Below are 23,618 nucleotides of genomic sequence, written 5' to 3' on the forward strand. Positions count from 1 at the left end.
TCCAAACCACCCAAGTGACTAAGAGCAAGATTTTTTTTAAAGTACTTACAAGATTGTATGCTCAGCCTTACTGGCATACATCATTTAGACCAAGACATCTTATTTACAAGTGATATAGACCTCTAGGAGTGTCATATCTCACTGAAAGTCAATGAAATTTAGAGTCATAATGCTTATTACTTTTTGATATGGAACTTCAGTTATTTCTCAGAAATAACATTCTTCTCTTTCTGAATTAAGTCCTGCCTCTTCACACACGTCTCTTAATGGCATTCCAGAGCTGTAAATCCCACCAAGACTTCTAATTTCTAACCTCCATTTCTCAAAGTTGCTGTAAGTTGGTCTCCCTTTGAAGTAAAAAAATCTCATTAAAAGACTGAAGATCCCCACTAAGAGAACATTGGATTCTTGCCTGCCTTGTGAGTTACATATCTGGGTTTTGTAGTTCATCAGTACCAGAGTGCTGATAGTCCTTATTACAATTCCCTTGCCGTACTCCCTGTGACTAAAAAGCAACCAGTCCTGTGGGGATTGGGTATGGCCCTGGCAGGGACAGCTCCACACAAAAGAAGTGGGATTTTCTCATAGATTCTGTCATTTTGGGGTATATTGTACACATGCATGCAAAATCCTAATTAAAACTACTCATAACCCTGCTTAAATAAGAGCTAGGAGCAGATTCCTCATCAGCATTCCTCTCCAGCCACCCTTGCCCTGTTGTCCCCTCACCTTCCTCAGCCTTGCTGGTTATTCCACTGCCTTTGGAACTGCAATGTGCCAGAGGCAGGAGCTGCTAGAAGGCTGCCTTGTTGTTCTGGATACCATTTTCCCTTTGATTCATCTGTAAGATTTTTTTTTTTTTTAATATGCATAGGAAAAAGGTCCTGTGCAAATTTCTCAGGAGATCAATTTGCAAGACTCTTTAGTAGAAAAACCTATTCTCTGGTGTGTATATTGGTTTGATATGGAAATCCATAAGCCAGCCCTAGATCCAATCACAGCTCACATGCTGGTGTGCTCCGGGTTTTCTTTGTGAATTCAAGAGTAGAATCCACATCATTTCTCCTTTACAGAAAATACATGTTTTTAATTTCTGCGAATAAACCAGTTTGTGAGGATCAGAGTCTATTCTATTCTGGGTGTAAGTATAAGAATCTGTAAATCTCTCAGATAAAAAGCCTCCTGTGGCTGATGGCAGAGAGCATTAGTAGAAAATTGTAAAAGACTACAAATCCTTGTGCTAATTAGAGCTTTGCATATCCTTGCTTCCCCTATTATACTGAATGGGAAATAAAATACAAATGGAAAAAAAAAGAAGTTAATATTAAACTGAAATATTAACATTCTGCTGAACAAAATATTTTAAAGATATTATTTTCCTCTAAAAGTTCCTTTGTTATTCATTTTTGCAGAAAAGTTTGATTTTATAAAAATGGCCTTTTCTGTCACAATTACTCTCAAGAGTTTCTAAGATAAATAACCAGAGATGCCTGTGATAATGCACATTGCCCCTCTTAGCTCAGGAATTCTGACTCCAGAATCAATCAGAACTTTGGCTGAGTGTGGAATGAATTTTCTCATGTAACTGACCTGCTTCGCCCAGCAGCTCTTCTCCAGACTCTGATCATGGACCAGCACAAAGCAAGACAATCTTATTATTGGTCTTACTAAAATAGGGGTGTTGTGCCATGACACAGGACCTGGGGCCTCAACCTACAGGAATGTGGCACCATCCCCTGGGACAGAGTCCTGTGGGCTCTCAGAGCTGTGACCTCCAGGAGTGCTCTCTTAAGTCATCTGGACATCAGAAGAACCTCAAAAGGATTTTAAAATTTAACACAAGGTGCATTTCCACAGGAAAACAAATTTCCCTAGCCGTGGTCCTCTTGTTCTGGTCTTTTGTCGAGAAGCAGCAGTTTCTTTAAGGGGGTACCTGCATCTCCAGGACCCTTTCACAGCAACGGAATTCAATAAAACAGTATCCCAACCCAAAACTTAATGACCCACAGCAGGAGTCACTGATGTTGCTGCTGTTGCATAGAGTCTTCCCAATAAGAAAATAATATAGATCTTGCATAATGAACAATGAAATACTGAATATTAATGAGAATATAAATAGAAACTTAGGAAACAAACCACTGCAGTCTATTCTGATCCACTGGGCTAAAAAAAGCCCCAGTATATAAGCAGGGGACTTGCAGAGCATGTGTGAAGCGTTCCAAATTCCCATGGTTATGGTAACTCCATCCATAAAGAAAAGCCCATTAATTTATTTGTATCAGTTACCATAATGGAAAAGAATTAAGTGAGGAATAATGTTAATGTGTTATACTTAGATCAATTTTTTGATGGTACCTTTGTGTTACATCATGTTTATAAGCCAAATTCAGCTGTTTTGTGACTTCATTGATGGCAATTATCCTTGACCTTGTGAAAATGAGTGAAAACCCTAAGCCCTCTCTGATTGCTCTGCAAATGCATCCTGTAACCTTGATACTTTTCCTTCTGGAGCAGATACAGAATGTCAGTGGATTATATGTAAAAGAAAAATTGAGTGTAATTGCACTGTGGCTATGAGGAGTCTTTTATTTGTTCACTTGTGAAGTGGCTCGTGGCGTAGCATGGGACTTCGTTTTTCCATCTGTTACATATTCCTGTCAGAAGCAAAAATGTTACTTTGTAAGTTCCATAGTAGTGGCTTATTATTTCTTAAAGTATAGTATTTTCCCCTGTGCACACTGTAGTCTGTAGTTCTGGCACATTAGCTGGCATAAACATTTTGATTAAAGCTTATGAATGTATTAATTACACCTGGGAAGTTTCCAGAGCTTATTCAAACTGAAAACTCTTTAAACTGCAGCCCCCAAACCTGAAGTCTTTATAGTAAATGTAAAAAAGGCTGACACAGGGTTGTTTTTTTCTTTCTCTTGGATGTTTGTATAAAGACATGAGGTGGCAAGGGTGCAAATTTTTTTACCCATTAGTTTCTGTGAGCACTTTTTCAGCAAGTCTACAAGAGTCTGAAGGATTTTTACTGTCACATTGTTAAACATTTGTTTGCAGTCTATAGAACCTTAATTCTCTTTTAAATTTTCTCTGTTCTCCTAGGTCTAGCAGCAGCATGTGCATATCCTTAAGCATTTTCAGAATAACATATGGGTATATGACCTTAGCAGGATGATAGCACTGGCACTTAGACTGGCTACTTGAAGCTGTACAAATAAATAGAGCTACCATAAACCAGCTATAGTCCTAATGAACTGTCTGGAAGTGTGGATAAAATTGGTCCATTCGATTTCTTTTGCTTGTATTCCCATGGTGAATTACTAATGGTGTAACAGAGGCAGACTTTGGCCAGCAAAGCCCATGATGTTGTTTGGGCATCGCTAGTTTTTTTGCAAGTAGCACGAGCAAGTTCTTACAACAACCTTCGTCTGGATTAGGCTGTGAGGTGCATTTGCAATGAGCTAGAAGCAAATGTAACAGAGGGTCTGAATTCTAAAATCACTGGGCATATGACCCCAAAAAGAAAGACACATCTTATCTGTCAGCCGTCTGTGCCACCGCCAAGCAGCCCGAGAAGTCTCACCAAAGCTGCTCTGCTCATGCATTCATGCACACATGCATTCATTATGATTGACCTGCCCTAGGAAGGTCCATTAAGTGGAACTCCTTTCAAGCACAGATGGTCCTGAATAGCTTAATGTCTGTCTGGTGGCCAGAATAAGTGAATTCTTGATGGCCTTGGACTTCTGATCACATACATGCAGCCAAGGAGGAAATGAAAACATGTTTATCATTTTGATAAACAACCCCTCTCATTGCTGCAGGACGCTCCATGTAACTCAGCAGAGTCAAATACTATTAAATTGTCATCACTGTCAAAGAGAGAACGTATAAGTTTTGCTACCTGAGTCATAGTTAATGACTTCCACAATGTATAACACAAATCAGTAGTGCTGTTTGCCTTTTTTATGTTTGTTTACTGATAAGTTCAGGCTTGGCTGGAATGCAGAGGCAAGTTATAATTTTGAAGCGCAAAATATGCTTTTATTATTGCCTCCTAGCTAGAGATATAAAAAACAGAGATGACTAGAAGATGACTTTTTGGCTTCTGCCAGGCATGCAGTCAGACCCTATAGGTGATTAGATATTTTAAATCACAGCCTCCCACAGCAGGCTCATGCTCATGATAAAATATTTCACTCAGCGGTGTGTAAACTCAAGGTGGCTTTATAACAGGGACAAAAATGAGCATTATTTCAGGAGTTTAGTGTCCTCCAATTGGAACTAAATCATTTTCAGGCATAACAAACAGTTGCCCCTGTTTTACAGTAAGAATTATGTATTATTTCTACAGTTTTCTATTTTAAGTCTATGCAGAACAAGGATTTCTGGAAGCCTAGGGAATGAGCTGAGTTGCAATGACACAGTTACCATCTTCAACAGCTCAGAATCCTCCCTGGCAGCCAGTTCTGTCCCTCTTGCTTTGGTAGGCATCACGTTTCTTTCATGCAAAGTTGAGGGCCCCCCATGAACTGAGTGCTCAGGAAGGATCAGCTGTTCTCACTATCAAGTCTTGCTAATGTTTGGTGTGAAGGAGATCTAAATCATGATAGGAGATTTTCATTCGTCTCTCAAGTTTCTTGAAGGAAGATCAATGCTCTTCCTGACCTGCAAGTTCCAACTCCATTTCTAATCTTCTGATTTTCTTGGGGCAGAAGGGAATTTTAAAAAAAAAAAAAAAAAAAAAAAAAAAGCCAGGAAGATAAAACAGCCATTTCATGAAATGTAACTGTCAACATACCATTCAGAAGACACTTACTTTGAGGATTTTAGGGCCCTTTCCTCTTGTTTTAAGTGCAATGGCAAATCCCCTATTGACTTGAATGAGGTGGATGAGGCTGTTATTGTGGAATCAAAGCCAGAAGCTACTGTAGCTCAATAGACCATAAACTTCCAAAAACAGAGACATTTGCGGGGTTTATGACAAGGATTCAAACTCTTGCTGCACTCACAGCCTATCAGGTCTATAATTCACATCTTTTTTCAGGACTCCCGCCATGTAATATCTCACCAGGTCTTCCCATAATCCAGGTGAACCATTGAGAAAAAAAATGGCTCAGGAAAGTCATCACACCCCACCCCCCCCCCCCCCCCCCAAAAGAAGAAAGCTGGAAATGAAAAATAAAAAACACAGAATACAAAGGTATTTTGCATATCCACCTGAATACATTGAGTGGTTTTCAATGGAAAGTGAAGATGGATTCATGTTCCTCTCCCCACTCGATTAATTTCCTCATTTATGCAACTGAAATAGATTTAAATAGAACCTCCCACTCTCAATATATTTGTGGTATAAATGTTTCTGTGAATGATGTAATAAGGAGTACACTTTTTCAATGCGGTGTTCTTCCTGTTCTCTCTGTGTCCATTTATATCTGTGTCTCTTCCCATTTTGTATATGGCTTTTTAAAAGTCTCACATGTACATGCATGGCTGGTAAAATCCATACCAGCAAAACACATGGCATGCAATGTACCCAGTAGGTATCCATAGGCTAAACATGTTTTAGTGGAAAGATCTGATCCCACTTAACAGATTTTTCCGGAAAACAGGGTGTATAACATGCAGAACTTTCTCCACGTGAGGTGGATTTTCTCTTCTCTGTCAGCACTGGAAAGGGTCTTTCTATTATTATAATTATTATTATTTGCATACTTTTATAGCCTATGTAGATAAAACTTCCAATTAAAGTATTTAACTGCCTAGCAGTTTAAAAAAATGGTTTTTCATTGCTTTTATAGTTTCACTATGTTTTGTCCCTCCTAAACAACTACACACTTTGAGCTAAATTCTTTACTGCTCCAGCAACTTGAGTTTCACATAGCAATTAAAGGTGTTATAAAGCTTCTCCAGCACAACGCCGTTATCTTGAATAGATAACCAAATAACCAAGACTAGCTCATGTGGTTCTTAGTACTCATACAGCAAATTCATAGAGAAAATTAAGCATTTAGGTTACTCACAGATCTTTACCACACAGTCTATGTAGTCTAAAATTAGAAATGCTTATTACTGTGTACATTATCTTTATTGTTGAAGTTGCAATCAATAAAATCACAAATCTCTCTTCTCCTAGGGCATGACCATAAGATGGATTGAACCAATGAGAATCTTTTCATTGCTTTCAGTATGATTTGGATAGGGGAACAGGGAGTTTGTGTGAAGGATTACTTCATAGAAAATGCAAGCATTTGGGGCTGAGTTGATTATCACAATTTCTCTTACTCCTCAGAGACACTTCAAAGACTGTTTGTCAGAGGATGGCTCTCTGAATTGTTGGGATCTCTCTTCTCTGACACCTATTGGCTTTCAAAAAGCTTGTGTCAGCAGGCCAAATGCACCTAATAACTGAGATGCAGCAGCATGTCTCTCCAGATGACTTCAGTATTTACTACAGAGTTAATCTCATGCTTTCAAACTCCACCATATGACACCACCATATGACCAACATCAGGCAAGGGAGATTCCTCCCTGCCTACCTGCCCACTGCTTCACTAAAAATACCACATTTTTAGAAACACCAGGTATCAGGACTCGCTCCTGAGCAGGGAGATGCCACTGGAGTCCCAGACCTACCAAAACCCCTTGCTCACAGCCAGATGTGGATCAGCATCCCCACACTTCTTATTCTCCTACCTGGCTGCACAGCACTACAGAGTCAAAAGCTCTCACTATTCTTTCAAAAAGAGTGAAAGCCAAAGACATGAGTAATGTGGTTTATGCTGTAGTAAAAGTGCTGTGCACTTAGCAATTCTTATTGGCATGAAGAAATAATGCTCTTCTAGAAAATCTTGCACATCCTGCCCTTTAGAGGGCAGCACATGAGGTTTTGTACTAAGTTGAAACAAACCCTGCCAAATTTATGCTGCAATTTCAGAAAGTAGCCAAATATCTGTGGGAACAGCCTGACACTATTAAACACTCAGTGGTTATGAACTAAATGCAGTGTGAAGAGGAATGGAGAAATTACCTGGGCAGTGCATTAGCCCACTGTGGTGTTTGTCTCCTTGTACTGCAGTGCTGAGGTGAAGGGGAATGGCGCACCTGAGACTTCATTTCTGTGCTCAGTATATGCCACAAACACCAAGTACTCATAAGCCCAAAGCCACCATCTATCTGTCTATCACTCCGCTGTGTTCTCCTTCTAATAAAACCATTGCAAATGTTCATAAAGAACAATTAGGGAGGAGATAAATTATGCCTGGTGATCTCACACAAAAAGGGAATGTTTCCTGCCTTGAAATTGCCAACTTAGTGAGTGGGGGAGCAAAGGAAAGTGCTGTTGGGCCACCCTGTAATTTGGAGAGACTCATTGTCATTCCCTAAGGGCTGAGTACCAGCACAGAATCAAATATTTGAAGAAATATCTTATTTCCAGATGGATTCCCTTAGTCTCTGTCCTTGTATGAGAATATATTTGGGGAAGAGGCCTCCAATATTACAAGCATAAAACCATCCAACAGTTGTTGCACATTTTCTGTAGTATTTTTTCTACTTTTATTCAGGCCCAGACCTTGACACCATCATTTTTAGGCCAAAAATTATGTGTATGTCATAGAAACTTTTAATATAAGAAAGGCAAGGGACACTTATCTGCATTTTCTATTAAAAATGTAGTATAGCAGCACCTATTATTATTCAGCTTATTCGGGAGCACACAAAAAGATAGAAATAACACTGTAATCCCACCTTTACAGAAGCTGGGCAGAGGCACAGACAGGAGCACGCCTGGGTGCTTTGATTAGCCACTGCTGCTCTTCCTAATCAGAGTGTCAATATTCTCTTTTTTCTTTTTTTTTTTCTTTTTTTTTTTTTGCCAGAAGGAGGAACGTGTGAAGTTATAGCAGCACACAGATGCTGTAATAAGAATCGAATTGAGGAAAGATCACAAACAGTAAAATGCTCCTGTCTACCTGGGAAAGTGGCTGGGACTACAAGAAACAGACCTTCCTGTGTTGATGGCAAGTAGCTCCTCCTGTGTATATGTTTCTGTTTGTGTACCATCCAGTAGAAAGCTCTAAGTCTATAGATTGTGCATAGGAATTTCGCTGTGTTCTTCATTTAACACAACAGAGAAATCTGTAAGCATAAGTATATATTTAGACCACCTTCTTGCTACTTTAGTGCATAGTTCTGTGCACATGGGTCATGTTAAGATTTACCTGAAAACTGTGACCATAGTGCCCAGGATAGATGCTTTGATGAGTATAAGAGATTTATTATTGATAAATAACTGGACAGAATTATCCCTTGCATCACTTCATGGAGCCCCATCGGTGCCACATTAGTTTTGATTCATAAATATTTCAAAGGACAGCTGCCATTCATTTTGATTTAATTAGACATTTGGAAAGTCAGTGGCAAGATAACATAAATAAATAAATCTTGTATTCTAGTCCTGAAACAAACATTGCAGAAAGCTGGAAAAAATCTTTGTCTTTTGAAATCACCACTGCTGTTGCTTGTCACGGGGATTTTTTTGGTTTGTTTCTTTGTTTTGTTTGTTGGTTTTGTTGGTTTTTTTTTTTTTTCCTGAAGAAAAAGCACCGTGTTATTTGTGTCTGGTTTTCATATCAGGTTTAGCTCCACAGGGTGTTTTCCTCTCTGGGGCTCCCCTGCCAGCACTGCAAGGGGAAACCACACAGCAACTGGGGAGAGAGTCGTGGCTGGGAAGGGCTTAGCAAAATATAAATCACATAAGAAGATGGGGAGTAAGTGGTACTAATCCCATTAGTTACCCTTCCCAAACAAGCTGCTCTGTGCTGCTGAAACCCTCAGTGCAGCAGCTTTGTGAAATGGAGTATCTTGTAAAAATCCCTCGCTGCTCTTTTGGGTGGATGTCGTGTGCTGTTGTTTGTACCAACCCACAGGTGCTTCAGAGAGCCACGGGTTGGTTTTGTGCAGCTCTGTAGGCTCTGCACTGGGCTCTCCTCACTCTTTCTATGCTATAATCCCAGGGGGCAGTTTTTCTATACTCAGCTTTCCATGCTATAATCCCAGGGGTGATGGTGTCTCTGTCCACTTTGGAAGCACTCAACATTTCCTCTTTGGGTCTGCGTTTGGCACTCAGCTTCACCCCAAGCAAGTGAGAGTGGGGAGTTCTACAAGCAAATATTGGGAAAAATGTTCTCTTCTGGATACCTTTCCTCAGTCCTAGGCTGCAAAGGGATTAGAATGGAGCAGGGAGTGGTCCAGTGTAGCTCAGACAGGAGTTGTAGTTAGACAGGAATATTGCTGGGTATTGTGGAATGGAGGATTGTGCAGACAAAACTCAGCCTTGCATATTTGACACCAAAAAGGTGAATGATTAGGGAGTGCCTTAGAGGAATGAGAATCTCGCATTTTCTCAGCAGGTATTTCTGGCATGTGGATATCTATTTTATATATTAAAGATACAAAAGAAAATGTTTTATTATTTAAAAAACACATTCAAATTTCTAAATTATGAAACAGTGTTTCATAGCTTGTTACACTGGGAATGCAATTCAGCTTCTGAACTCATGATTAAAACCATGCTATGAATGCACCTGTGAATGACTGCACTTTAGTCCACATCCTGTCATTCTGTTATTGCTTAATTACCCTGATAAAAAGAAGCTTTTCTTTTTCTGCTAAGCACAGTCATAAAATGGTAGGTGAAAACTACAGTTGGTCATAACCAAAGATCAGCTGTACTAGCCTTGAAGAATTTCATGTTCTTCAGCAGGTCATGAAATACAGAGGCAGCAGATAGAGCAGAGAGACACCATTAATTCAGCTCTCATAACTCTGTTCAGAGAAGAGAAGCTCAAAGAGTGCTGTGTTAAGAAAAAAGCTGGGTGCAGGTGTGGACTGGAGCCTAATTGCTCTGTCAGGATTACAATAAAGAGAAATGTTATTGTCTGGAATTTTGAAAGGACTTAGGATAAAACAATGGCTAATATGAAAGTGTAAGGCAAGTCCCATTGAAGTCACTGGTAAGACTCACTGTGACTTCAAAGCCAGCAAACGTGAACTACAAAGGAATGTCTTCCCCTTTCAAGTTCAGTTGTTGTAGTCAGCCCATAGCTGCTTTTGTAGATGGCTGGAGAACGGTTCAAAAGCCCAATATGCTGCTGGTAAAAATTAATCCAAGGGACATTTGCTTTGGCCTTTGTTTAATCCCGGGCTTTGCTGTGTGAATTTTGACATACTGACCTGGTTTAAGGCAAAACTTTTTCCTGTTTGGTGGTTCTGTTCTTGTTAAGACAAACTCCCAAAACTTCCCATGGGAGTCCCACTGACGTCAGTGCTTTAACTCACACAAAGATTTGGGATGTGCTGTTTATTTTGTACATGAGGATGTTTCAAAATGTCACCTGCAACTTTCTGCCTTCTTCATCTATAATATTGAAAGGATTAAGACCAGTAAATCTCACACTAGGTTTTCTTTATACTGTGTAAATATATATGATTTCAAGACATAATGTGTCACTAAGAAAGCTTGCTTGGGTCCTAATTAAATATCCACAGGTGTTCAGGTACAGCAATATACTCACACCCAAACAGAGACATCACCTCTGAGAGGTGACAGGGACTGGGAGACCCCTGTGAGCAGTTCGGCTGCTGGTTGATTAGCACCTTGAGCCATCTCCACCCCATGGCTATGTAGTAGTGTGTACAAAACAGGCTGAACCTCAGTACTGCCCTGCCAAACTGTGACTTAATGGTATTGGGATCAAGCTTTTGGTGTTTCCCAGTTAAATTTCATCAGAAAACACCTCATCAAGGCTGCTGCTTTGACAGTTTGAGTCCAGTTGCAGAGGAGAGATTGCATTGCCTTCCACTCCTACCAGCAATTGCTGCAGGACACAACTGGGCTGTGTGGCTGGGACTGTGTGGAGAGCTGGTTTTGTTTCCTCTTTAAGAGAATACAATTATACATAGGAGTCGTCTTAACATTTCTAATACGTATCAGGGATGGTGAATGGTCCTTTCGTCTCTTTTGTTGTGAGATCTGATCATGGGTAGCACACCCTCCCAGTACACAGGGCTTGGCCTGCAGTCCTCCTCCTGCATGGGCCAAAATTCAGGCCGAGGTTGTGTTTTTTGTACTATGAAAGGGATGAAGTTGATGTGTATTCCCAAGTATCACTTCCTGCCAAGTCCAGCGAACTTTTTCTTTGGGGTCTCATCTTAATAAAGTACAGTGAGGCCAGGCTGTGGCAGCCTTAGAAGTTATAAATGATTCCTTGTGGCTCATTCAGTAGACACTGTCCTAAAAGCTGCCTCAATCACCAGTGAATTATACAGTAGCACCAGTGGGAGCAATACAAAAGCCAAACTTTGCCATGAAACACAGACACCAGTTTCTGTTTCTTTGCCTATTCTGTTACAAATTTATTTTCATGATTCCCTGCACTACTTCAAGGTCCTTTTTGTTTGAAGGATGGTTTGAAATACTCCCTTCCCTCTCTACAATTTATCTTGCCTGCCACTTGGCCACAGCAGATACCACGGGCATTAGGCTGCTCAGCTCTCTGCCATGGATGTTATTATAGTCCTCATTTGCCCAAATATCTCTCCAGAGCATGTTCCAGGTGGATTTCCTTCATTATGCGTTACAGGAGTTTGAGAGGATCCCTTTTTCTGGGGAAAGCAATGTCCAGCATCTCCAGTGGGCTCATGAAGGCCCTCAGGTGCCTCAGCACAAATCGCTGTTGCTGGCACGATTGCTCCTGTGGGCTGAGGTTTTATTCCTTTGTCATATCATTACTATAAAAAAAGATCCTTATAATTTTGATACTGTCACTTTTATACTGGGAATACTGTGCTTTGTACCATATCCTTTAAAGTGGTATTGAACCATGCTGTACAGTCAGTAGGTGGTTATGTCTGTGTGTTCTTCAAGGCTTATGACTAATATATAATTTGTTCATCCATACTGGAGTTTACTGTGTTACAGTCAATGCTCTCACACACAGTTTTTTTTAATGTTTCATTTTTCTGTTCCCTTCCCTTCAATCTTCTTCCAGGCTATTTTAAACTCTTTCACAGGCAACCTCATATTTCTTGCATAATTATCTGTGAAATTTGTTGGACCACAGAGTATGGAATAACAGAAAAGCACCTGCACTGGCTTTTGAAATCAGCCACAAAGGGACTTTCATGCAGGTTGTGCATGTTGCCAGTGCTTTTAGGAAATGAGGTGGGTTTAACACTAGTTAAAACCAATGAGGAAAAAGGAAGGTGCTACTGAAATGCTGTGCAGTATCTCTCCAAGTTGTACCTGTAAGAAAGGCCTCTGCAGACACCTGAGGTGATCCCATTCCACGTTTTCTGCAACACAGGATTTGAAGCATTGACTCTCAGGCAGCAGGATTAGTGGTTTCGTCTCCATGGTCTGCTCTTGTCCTATTTTATACCAGTCATGCATCAGAAGAAAGAGAAATCATTCACTGATACAGAAAAATAAAATTAAATCAAACCAGTATTTCCCTTTCTCACAGACTGGCTTTGGATCCCCTCAGGTTTCCGATCATTCCACAATGTATGAAATATTAACACACAGGCATATACTTCAGATTTCTAATAGTTTGAGGATCACTAGCCACCATGTGGCCCTGTGAATTTACATCCCACTTCATCAGGACAGCACTACCAAACCAAACACAAGTCTTACTGACCAGTGGGAGAACCCTGAGTTTTAATGCCTCTCTGGGCCAGCACCTCACACCTCTCCAGTCATTCTACTGGATGATTGGTGCTGGTCATCCTTATTTTTCCATGTGCACTAGGTGGAGCAGAGAGAGGACAGCATTCAGAGCACATGCTCCATTTGCTGCTGTTTGCCCTCCTCTCTCTCACCCAGGACCTACAAATGAAAGGGTTACATCTGGTCTGTCACTCCTTAGGCAGACAGTAAGTGCAGCCACCCTGTGGACATCAGCTAATTTATTTTAACTTTTAAATTACGGGTGAGATACCTACTGTGGAGCAAGAATCCATAATTCAGGAGTTCCGTGTTCCTTCACTACAGAGGTATAGCACAGCCCCTTGTGCTGGTCCTCAGCCCTCAGCATCCTCCCACAGCACTGGTGCTGCCCCAGCTTGCACCAGCTGAGAGGTGGGCCAGGGATACACAGACACTTCCTGGCTCTCCCTGGAGTCAAAGCAGGATTCAAGCATTGTAGAGTCAAATGAAAGACTCCTATTGACTTTGGGTCAGGTCCTTAGTAAATGCTTTGTTAGAGATAATCCTGTATCTATCAGCACTTACATCAAGTGAAAACAGTTCACAGTCACAAAGCCAATAGTGTTCTATTTATCTAATGTGTATTTTAGGTGGTATCACCAGAAAGCCTTTTTTCTCCCACTCTGTGAAATTACTTTCAATCAATTCTTATTTCTTGAAGAAAGGGGGAAAAATGCTTTTTGAAATCCAAGGAGTCAGCTTCTCATCCCTCTAGCTGTGCTTCGGCCTAGATAAGAAGAGATCTCAGGGTCCCATATTATTAATTCACTGTCTATATGAATAACGAGCAGCCTTGGTGAATTATTCCACACTCCTGGGAAAATCTATAGCCCTGTCCTTCTGCAGCACCACTGGAACCAAGCAGTAAGCTCGTATTTATTTTTATTTGGTGAATTCAGATGACTTCATTTGTAAGGAGGAAAAAAATGTCTTTCTTCCCCACTGACATCCATTTAGTGAGCTCAAAAAATTCACAGAATATCGCATGTGCTATTAAAAAAAGGAGAGATGGGGAGAGAAGCCTAACTTTACTGAAATATTTTAGGCTTTTCTTTTGTCCAGATCATGTCTTCTTGAAACACCCCTGCAGCCACCCTGAATCTGCAGCCAGAACCTGAGAGGTGCTGACTTCAGAGCGAGCAAAAGCAAAGCTGGCGGTGGCTATGCAGCGTAATTAATTCATTTACCCAGGCACAGAATCTCTCATTACCAGTTTGCCTTCCCATTGCAGCACAGAGGCTGAAGGGAGCAGAGGGGAGGCATGTGCCTGACCCTGCCAATGGTGGGTGAGATTTCCTGTCAGAGCACAGCATCATCTCCTGGACCCAGAGCATCAGTGAGCAGCCTGAGGAGAGCAGAGAGGCTGTGCTTCTCCCTGAGCAAGTGGATGTGCACACAAGTCTCTGTGTGGGCATATGGATACACATCTATGCATATCTGTGTGTGTCTTTCTGTGCACGCTGCAGAGCCACCCTGCCACGGGTGGTGCCTTACAGCACCCAGAGCTGCTCAGACACACAGGGATGTTTTACTGTGCTTAAGGTACACAGAGGCAGGACATTCAAGGGGCAAATCTGCAGCTGACCTGAGCCAGTCTGCACTGAGGGGTTCCCAGGCAGGCGCTCCCCCATCTCCTGCATGCAAACTGCACCAGGCTCTGGGGAGAGGGAAATGGATGCTCCTGTCTTTCTGGTGTGAAGATGGTGCAGCTAATGAGAGTGTCTGACTGTGGGTTTGTGTGAGTACCTCTTCATCGCATCTATAAGTTTTCTCCCTACCTATGTCTTATATTTCTTTCATTTCCCAGTGACATTGCAGTTCCCTGTGCAGCAAAGCAACCACCCTTTTAATATCAAGCTCATAGAACAGCTGACTAATCCACCCCTGACGAAGTGCAGAGAGCTCACTTAAATCCCAATTTCCACAAGAAAAACATTTTCTTTTTCTACTTAAGAGGGGTAAAAAAAGCCATAAGTCATAGCACTATCTCCATCTGTGTGAGGGGGGGGGTCACTTTTCCAGCTGACAGACTTCAGTGCTGACACGAAGCAGAGCCCTCCCAGCCAACCAAGGTGCACAAACAGCATCCCTATGGTGAAATTAGGGAATGGCATGGCTCTGGAGCAGTGTGAAGACACACAGGAACATATAATTACTTCACCTCCATACAGAGGAAAGTAAACTTTCGCTCAAGTACTTGAAATAAACCCGCTAGAGGCTAAATGGAAAAACAGTAGGAGTTTTCTCCTCTGATAGGTAGCATTAAGTGCTAATCACAGCACTGGAAAGAGCCTGGGAAGAGAGTTTGGAGGCAGGGAGGGCAGCCAGCCATGCCAGCGTGCCAGGCATCACAGGGAAAAAGAAGCACAAGCTGGAAGGAAAAAGAGAGCCTAAAAAAGAAAAGAAAATTCCCTCGCAGGGATGAAGTCACAGGTAGGACCATGAGTTCTGGTTAAGGACTGGTCATGCTGCCTGGAGAGCATGGAGAAAACCAGGACAAGGCGTTTCACTGCTTTGCAGATATAGATCTGCTTTGGTGAGCCCAGAACAAGAGACAGCCCCGTGACCTATGTGCAAATCTACAGAGGGTAGATCTAGGGGCAAAAAAAGCTACAGCAGTGCTAAGGAAGGCTTCTCACAACAGCCCTTCACCCAGCAATGCTGAGGGAGAGATTTTCAAATGCCAGGAAGGTACAGTCTGGTGGGTATCTGCCCTGCATGGCAGCAAGACAAAGAGGTTTGCTGCTGTTTATTGCACCTGTGTGGAGATGTTCCAGCTGATGGACAATGTGTGGTGTCTTAGGAGTGAAAGGGTTAAACCTTTACACCCTGCCTTTAAACAAGCACTAGGTTCATCTTTTCCTTGTGTGGCAAAGCACATGTGCACAGCCCAAGTGCAGTGTTCAAAATGCTCCCAGAAAGCAGTTTGACACCCAGAGGCAGATTTTCAGCTGGTGTAAATTGGCTCTTGAACCCGAGAGCCTTGCTAATTTGTGCACAGCTTGCTGAGTTTAGGAAAAGGAGCAGGATGGTGACTGGCTATTAATCCATGCTCAAAGTCCTCAGGGAATGTGTGGGACCAGTGTCCAGCTAATTGGTGGCCAAGGGGAGCTCAGGGAAACATTAGGGTCGGGGTAGCATGTGTGCTGTATCCTCTGGCACCAAATCCTGGCAGGAGTTCTGATGATAGTTTGTCCCTGCCAAGGATCACCATATGACCGAGAGGCTAATTCTGCATAAGCTCATGCCATACATCTTTTCTGCATCAAAAGCTGTGGTTTTGGTACATTGTGAAATGCTGTGTTTCTATAGGTGTCTCTAATACACTATAGAAAATACATGATTGGAGTATTGCAGAGCAGGAAGTTTTTTTCTTTTCTTTCAAAGCTACCTTCTGTCTATAAACATGGAGCTAGTTCACAAGGCTTGAATGTGGTTTGTAGGATTAGGGTTTGAACATGAAAGAAGTGGATGATTAAGTAAAAATGAAAAATGCTTCTCCACAGTGCACTCTCTTTAAATTAATAAACAACAACCTGAAGCTATTACACACTGAAATTTTAAAGAGGCAGTGACCAAATCTTTGAAGGAAGCAAACAAATAATTTATCCTCTTACTGATGAAGAGAGTTCACATAGGAGTCACTAATTTAGCACTGAGAGTGTCTGTTGTGTTGAACTATGCAAATTAATCTGGCAACTGCAACTGGAGGCAGGCGCTTCAACAAGTGTTTAATTGGTTTCAGAGGATCAGTTATCCATACAATTGATCACAGACACATTTATGGTTCCTCCTCTCAGAATACAACCAGGTCACTGTAGGACCCAAGGCCCTCAGCAGTTTCTCAGTCTGTAGTCTGCTTTGGGAGATTTTTATGCACTAATACTGCAGAATTGTCTTAAGTTTAGGAATCGAGTAAGGATGTTGCAAGCGAGGGATTTATATCAAATCTTAGACGTTGTGCTGAGGAAGTGTGCTACTCAGCATGTAAATAGCCTTCAGATTTTGGAACAGGTCTCTATATGTAGGTGTCAAAAAGCAGTTTACTAATCCTGTATATCAAAGAAAGCATTATTCCTCTTTGGGAGCTGTTTTCCTAGACCATTCAGTTTGCTACAATAATTGCTCAAGGTTAAGCAAGATGGAGGATGGCAAATTTCAATAGTATTTAAAAAGTGCTGCCTCTCCCTTTTGAAACGATCATGCAAAAGACAGCAGTGGGGAAAGGAGCTGTGCTCCACAATTTAAGCATTCTGCTCTATGTCATTAGTACATAAAAACTATTCCGCAGGCAGATGGATTGCTTTTAATATGTGGGTTTGTGTAATAATTTCCTCTTGATTACAATTCCTAGGCAGCAAGCGCACAGCAGAGTTTTAAAGATGCATGTGCATGGTCAGTACACTTTTTTTCTCTTCCAAATGTGCCCAGAACTGAGGAACAGCAAGGTGAAACATCAGCACAAACCATCACTCAGGAATGAAATGGAGAAGCAAATGACACTGTCTTAACTGAGGACAAAGGGAAATCTCCCATTAACTCAAATGAGAGTAGAAAACATCTCTCTCTATTGGTCTTCTTATTACAAAATTCCCTCTCATTTTTCTCCAGACCCCTCCACGAAATACCATCAAATACGGTTGTGTGTAATATAGTTATGCAAATAACAAATGAACTCTATTTCCTTTAGAAGTTTGCTTTCCTTCACTTGAGAATTGTCAACTGGATGAACACTTTTTAAAACAAGAGCACCTGTGGTCCCTGCTATATAAAAAACCCAAGTCCATTAGTGCAGTGAACACCTGCACCACATCAGTTACCCAAGGGCACAGGTACCATTGCTCGGAGCAGGATGGGGGGCAGGACAGTGATCACTGCTTTACACCACAGAGCACAGGAACAGAGCAGCAGAGGAGAAAATCTGTATGGTTTTGGACAGGTTGTGTATCCTCTGGGATTCAGCTCAGTAGCAGAGGCCCAGCCTCATCATTGCACTGGCACTATTAATTTCTCTGGTTTGTCTGTGCATTGTGATGAATTTGGGGGATCTGAATGTCAGGCAGGGAATCAGTTGAGGTGTTTGTGGCAGAGGTGGAGAAGTGTAGTGCTTCCCTCTAGTACAAGGACTGGTCCTTTCCTGGGATATATGTGCAGTTCCAGCCACTCTGCTTCAAAAAAAGGGGTGAATTTACTCATGGGGCCAGATGTGGAGAGAGGTTTTGGCTGCTCAGGAGAATAGGCAGCCTCTGTTGAGAGAGAAGAGTTGTAGGGCAGCAGAGCAAAAGATGGAGGAGCAGGAATCTGCTGTCAGACCAGGGATGGATAAAGGCTAAGAAAACAGTGGGGGGTTTAATAGATATCAACTCCCCATCATTAAAGGTTGGAAATTAGAAGAAGAGTACTACCAGCTCTAAGAGGGGGTTGGCAACAGCTTCCCACGAGGGATGACAGCTGATTTTGAAGACTTCCAGTGTCTTTTGTCACACCCACAGAATGCAAAGTAACTGGTGTTATTTGTTCAAATAACAAACACTGCAGCATAGTGGTGAGCAATGGGTGGATCACAGACACGAAAGCCAAGACAAAATGCTGTCATTCTTGTGTTAGAGGGGGAAAAAAAAAAAACACTCTCTTGAAGTCTTTAGTTACAGTTTGGCTTTATTTGATACAATCATTTTTTATTGTTTGGTTGACCAACATTGGTATCTTTTTTTATTCATTTATTTGCAATAACCTGCTGATAAATCAGCTTTAGCTGTGGAACCAATTAATTCTCCATTGTAAATATTGACTTAGATATTTTTAATCTATTCTGTTTGTCAGAGATGCCAGTCCTGGACTTCCCTGGGTGAGCAATAATGAGGCAGTGTTGCAAAATCCTTTTATACTACTCCTCTGGAACAGCCCTTGTAAATTCTGTGTGATCACTGAAGAAAAAAACCACAACATTTTCAAACAAAAATTAAGTAAATTATAGTTTTGCTACCTGGCTTGCATTCTACCAATGACCCCTGGTGCCCACAAGTGGGGATTCTAGCAAAATGTATCCATTTGACTTCTCAGATTTCCCAGCTGAGCTGCTCATTAACACATGGCAGGATGGAAACTGTGATCAGAAATGATCTGTGATTACAATAGACATGGTCTGAAAGTGTTCTGTGTAGCCAGGCTGGATAAATAGAATGAATGGGGGAGGTTTTGAAATTCCTAAAATTCAAACATAATTGCAAATCACCCGAGTCTGTGTTTTACTGTTTAATGGCACCCTTTGAAAGCTGATACAACTTCCTAATAGAAGGAATAAATTGACAAACCAGGTTAGAAGCTTAAGCTCTGAATGTAACAGCCCTTATTCACCGGTCTTCAGTGAAACTTCCTGCAAGAGTGTGCTAAATCCTATCAATTTGTATTTCTGAAATCGTCAGGAACACTCATTAGCAGCTAGCTTTGGGTTGGACCCTTTCCATCTGAACCACTTTCATTTTAAACTCATTATTTATGGTAAGCATAGCCACACACTTCATGCATTTTGCATATTCAATTTTCAAGCCAAAATATAGGAGCTGCATTAGCTTCAGTGCTCCCAGCAGGTAATCAGGCTCCTGCAATATCAAACCTTATGTCACCACCAGTAATAGGCTGAAATAGTCCTACCCTCATAAGGACTGTGCCTGCCCAGCTCCTATTAAAATTAATGGGCACTGGGCATCCATTCCCTCCAGGCAGCTTTGGAAATATCAGCCAAAACGTAGTTGTAAGTATTAACCTTTAGGAAGTTAGTGTTGGCAGCTTCCCACCGCTCCGCACTGGCTTCCAGAACGAGTGGCTCTGCTTTGATGGGACCGGCTCCTCCGGGCTGCTGTGTGAGCAGCTGGGGGCGATCGGCACCTTCGGGCTGTTTTGGCACCTTCGGGCTGTTTTGGCACCTTGGGGCTGCTCTGGCTGAGCAGAGCCTGGGCAGTCCGGAGGGAAATTGCCAGGTTGTCTTTCCCCTCCTCCCTGGAGCAGCCTGCACTGAGCGTGGCTTTTTCCTGGTCATCAGAGGCAAGGAAGCCCAGTCCCATAAAGGTCAGTAGAGATGGTGTGAAAATGCTGCTCTGACTCAATGTTGAAGTCTGGGGCAGAAATGCCAAAAAATATTGCAGCCTAACTGTTAAAATAAGCATATTTGGTAGAGAAAAAAAACTGTCTGTGAATGCTTTTATATATTAAACCTTGTAAGGAACTTTGCCCGGCTGGTTTAATGCTCTTTAATTAGTTGGAATTTTCAGGGTTTTTTTTCCTTTCCTGTCTATGTTTGCAACGAAAAATAGTCTGGCATTTTAAAAGAAAAATAGGATTAGAATAATTTATTATTGGATTACTATTAAACTAATAGAAACAGCAATATAAATTCATGTTTATAAACCACTCCAGGTCTCAGATCTAATCCATACAGATGGTGACCTGTGAGGAAGCAGTGTTCCAGGAATAAATTTGCTGGTTTAGACTGGAGGGTTTCAACCCAGCTAATAAACTCTCAGTGGTGCATGTCTGAAATGTTACTGCAGTAGCTGCAGAGCAAACTGTCCCGTTTCATTTTTTTTCCACCAAATAGTTCTAAAATAACCAAAGTGTAATCACCACACTCAACTAGCAGATTGTTCATGGACAAACTACAGTCCTAAATCAAATAAATTGCTAACTGTGGAGCATTTGCTAGGCTCTGCTTTGCATAGCATGAGATAAGAAGCAAATATAACGCACTGGTCTCTATTACTAAATGCTGCTAAAAATGCAAAGTTATAAATGTGCTCTTTCAATTTCAATAGTGCATCATTAGTAGAGAAACCCTGTAAGGATCACCTGTATCTTAATGACCTGCATCTTCACCACTACTGAGTGCAGCCCTGTGGGTTTGCTGGATACCTATGCCATTTTAGGAAGTATTAATGTTATTTTGCTGAATTCTGTTGCATTTTTGTTCTGGTGTTCTTACTTTTTTACTTTCCCTTCCTAAACATGAGCATCTAGTTGTGATAGACCGGGAGGAAATGCGTAGCCAGGGACATCAGCAGTGCTGGCAGATCAGAAGAAGCAGAAGGGCCAGCCAGAGCCCTTCCTGGCTCTGCTGAGTCCACAGGTTTTGGGCAGAATTATGGGCAGGGCTTACTGCAGTATCCCTGTGCTCAGGGTACGGATCGTGCACTTGTTCTGCTGGCTTTTCCTGAAATATTAGGTCTTGCTCCATGCAGCTTTCTGTAGAATACAAATCAGCCATGTTGGGGTAGTGTCCTGCTTGTACAACATATTTTAGTTATGTCTACCTTTGTATTTGCTCACTTCATGGCATGCTACAATATGTCAAAGAATGTAGATGCTGCTGCTTCCTATATAATTTTTCAGCTAAAAATGACAGGTGCTGGGAATTACTGCTGTATTATTTTGGTTTGGTTTTTTTTCACTAAGAAAACAACACCATAGATGTTTAGAGGTTCTTCCCAGGAGTTTTGCAGAGACCAAGGGGGCTATACTTGCACTCTGAAATCTAACAAAAAAATACAATTTACTATTTTATGCTGCAAAACAAGGCAGGCATCCAGCAAGGGCAGAAGCACAGGCTTCATGTAGTGAGAAGAAAAACTGGGCTGTGGGCAAGACAGGAGTGAAGAGAAGCCACACTGCAGAATGTCAGCAGACTTGCTGTGTAGGTAATACTGAATGCAGTAAATAACATCAAATATTTGGATTTTTTTTTTTCCTGTTTTTTAAACCTGAAAGAATGCACAATAAATAGATTAAAGACATGCAATGTTCAGATCAGTGTTACTGTACCTGTGACAGATGAGATAAAAACAGAGCATGGGGGGCAGTTCCACAGGGTCATGGTTGACAGTCAGTCTGGGGAAACCCTAAGGTAAAAGGAGATGTTCCTCCAACCTGCTTTTCATTCCCATCCAAAAATACCCTTCCTTCCAATTTCTTTTTGGTGTCAAAATAAATGAAAATGTTTCGTAGTGATTAATGGTTAGCTGGCTACACAGTGAATGCCAGCAGGGATGCAGCTGATCAGCAAAGAGGATATTTTCAGAAAACCTCATCATATTTTGTTTTGACTTTATGCTGACACGTTGAATTTTGGCAAAAAAGGGATGTAATTCAGTCAGTTGTATAGGCAAGTGTGTGAGCACTTGGACACACAGAGGGACAGCCAGTCCCATGGTGATTCTCTGGCAGGAGACATCTCTCCAGAGAAATGCTCCATCACTGGACGCATGCTGGGCTGCTGGTCACCATTTGCACCCGGACTGTCCTCCCCAAGGGTTCTGTCTGCAGGGCAGGATTGCAGGAGCACCCCTGTGGTCTCCAAAACACCCAGTGCTATGTGCACTGTGGGACCCGGCATGTGCCACTTCTGAGAATAAAAGGAGGTGACAAAATGTCACCGTGTCCTTGTTTCCTTTAGGAAACAGTTTGTTTATTTAAAAAGTGCTTACAAGGATTTGGAGGAAGGACCAAAAAAACCTGCAACCTAATGCAAATTAACTCTGTGCTTGTAGGTTTTGATGGAGCTGGTTATACACAAAGTCTCTGCTGTGTGTATTCACCTGGAGACCTAAACTATTATGTGGGAAAAAGAACAACAGCACAATATTGTTGCTTTCACTACCATTGATCTTTTGTTTCCCACTTCAATTTTGCCTTCTAGATTAAGGGGGTATTTTTTGTATTCCTGTATATGTGAGGTGTTTAAAACTTGCTTGAGATTTCAATTTCCAGAGGGTTCTGTTGGCTGAGGTTGTAGCTTATCCAATATTTTGATGAAGTCCAAGCTCTGTGCTGTTGTTTTCACCACTACAGTGAATAATCCAATTTTTAATTATTTTTTATGTTATTTCTTTGTTTTTTGAGTATTATTTGCTGAAAATTTAGTTGTTTGTCATTACTGTAATTTTAGTGGAAGGGACACTGGAGAAACCAAGCCTCGCTGGAATAGATTGTTATCCAGTGTAATGTATTGATCAGGTCAGGCAGTAAATTAACAGGAGCAGAACACCATTAAATTTTGAACTTAATTGCCTTCTACTCTTAATTTCTATTGGATGTAATCAATAGGTGCCAGAGGAAAGTTAAAAGTGTTATTTAGCAAGCTGCTATGTCCTGGAGCATAATGGAAAACTAATGTTTCATCTTCTAGTTGATGCAAATAATTTGTAGATCGAGTGTGGCCACTTAAGCATTTTATCAAAGACTCACTTTTAGTTCTGTCTTGATTAATCAACATCCCTCCAAGAAAGAAACATGATTTAGTGACACAGTCTGTTTTGGCTTAGCTGCCCCTTTGGTTTTTGTTTCCCTGCAGGATCTCTCCAGTCTCTGTTCCCATCTCTAGCCATGCACACCCTGAGTGTTTCCAGGGGAGGGTTCTCAGGCCACTACCCCTCAGTATCATTTCCTTTTCCAGGGAAATGCTGTGCTACAGCCAGTGGAAATGAAAACCATAGCCTTGGTCTTGGCTTTCTTCTCTGTTCTTTTCCCAGCTTGTTTGGGCAAGTTGCTCATTTCTTTTATTTTCCTGCCTGAAAAACACCAGTGTAACCAATTGCCTTCACCAGGGGGTGGTGTCAGCTGAAGTTTTGCACTTTCTTGCTGGACTCCCTGTGCTGATGGTACACTTTGTTCTCCTCTCCAGCCTCTGTTACTCCTTCTGTCTCACATTTCCCTCTATAGTAATATTTTAGATACCTTTTTTAACTTGCTGTTGAATTTCAGTAATGCTTATCTTGCTGTAATCTAAACCCAGTCCCTTATAAATCAATATCTCAGTGCTATTATTATTTTTACACCTCTTTGAGCACTC

General features: G+C 41.5%; 1 protein-coding gene across 1 annotated transcript in view; it reads left to right on the forward strand.

Moving 5' to 3' along the window:
• The window catches only part of FAM19A1 (family with sequence similarity 19 member A1, C-C motif chemokine like), a 226,004-nt gene that overhangs the window by 163,980 nt on the left and 38,406 nt on the right, over positions 1–23,618 (forward strand). Inside the window, exon 3 of the mRNA XM_017747208.1 lies at positions 7,887–8,027. Coding sequence (XP_017602697.1) covers positions 7,887–8,027 — 141 coding nt within the window. The remainder of the gene's footprint in view (positions 1–7,886; positions 8,028–23,618) is intronic.

This window comes from Corvus brachyrhynchos, unplaced genomic scaffold (assembly GCF_000691975.1).
Source record: "Corvus brachyrhynchos isolate BGI_N302 unplaced genomic scaffold, ASM69197v1 scaffold91, whole genome shotgun sequence".
Classification (NCBI taxonomy): Eukaryota; Metazoa; Chordata; class Aves; order Passeriformes; family Corvidae; genus Corvus; species Corvus brachyrhynchos.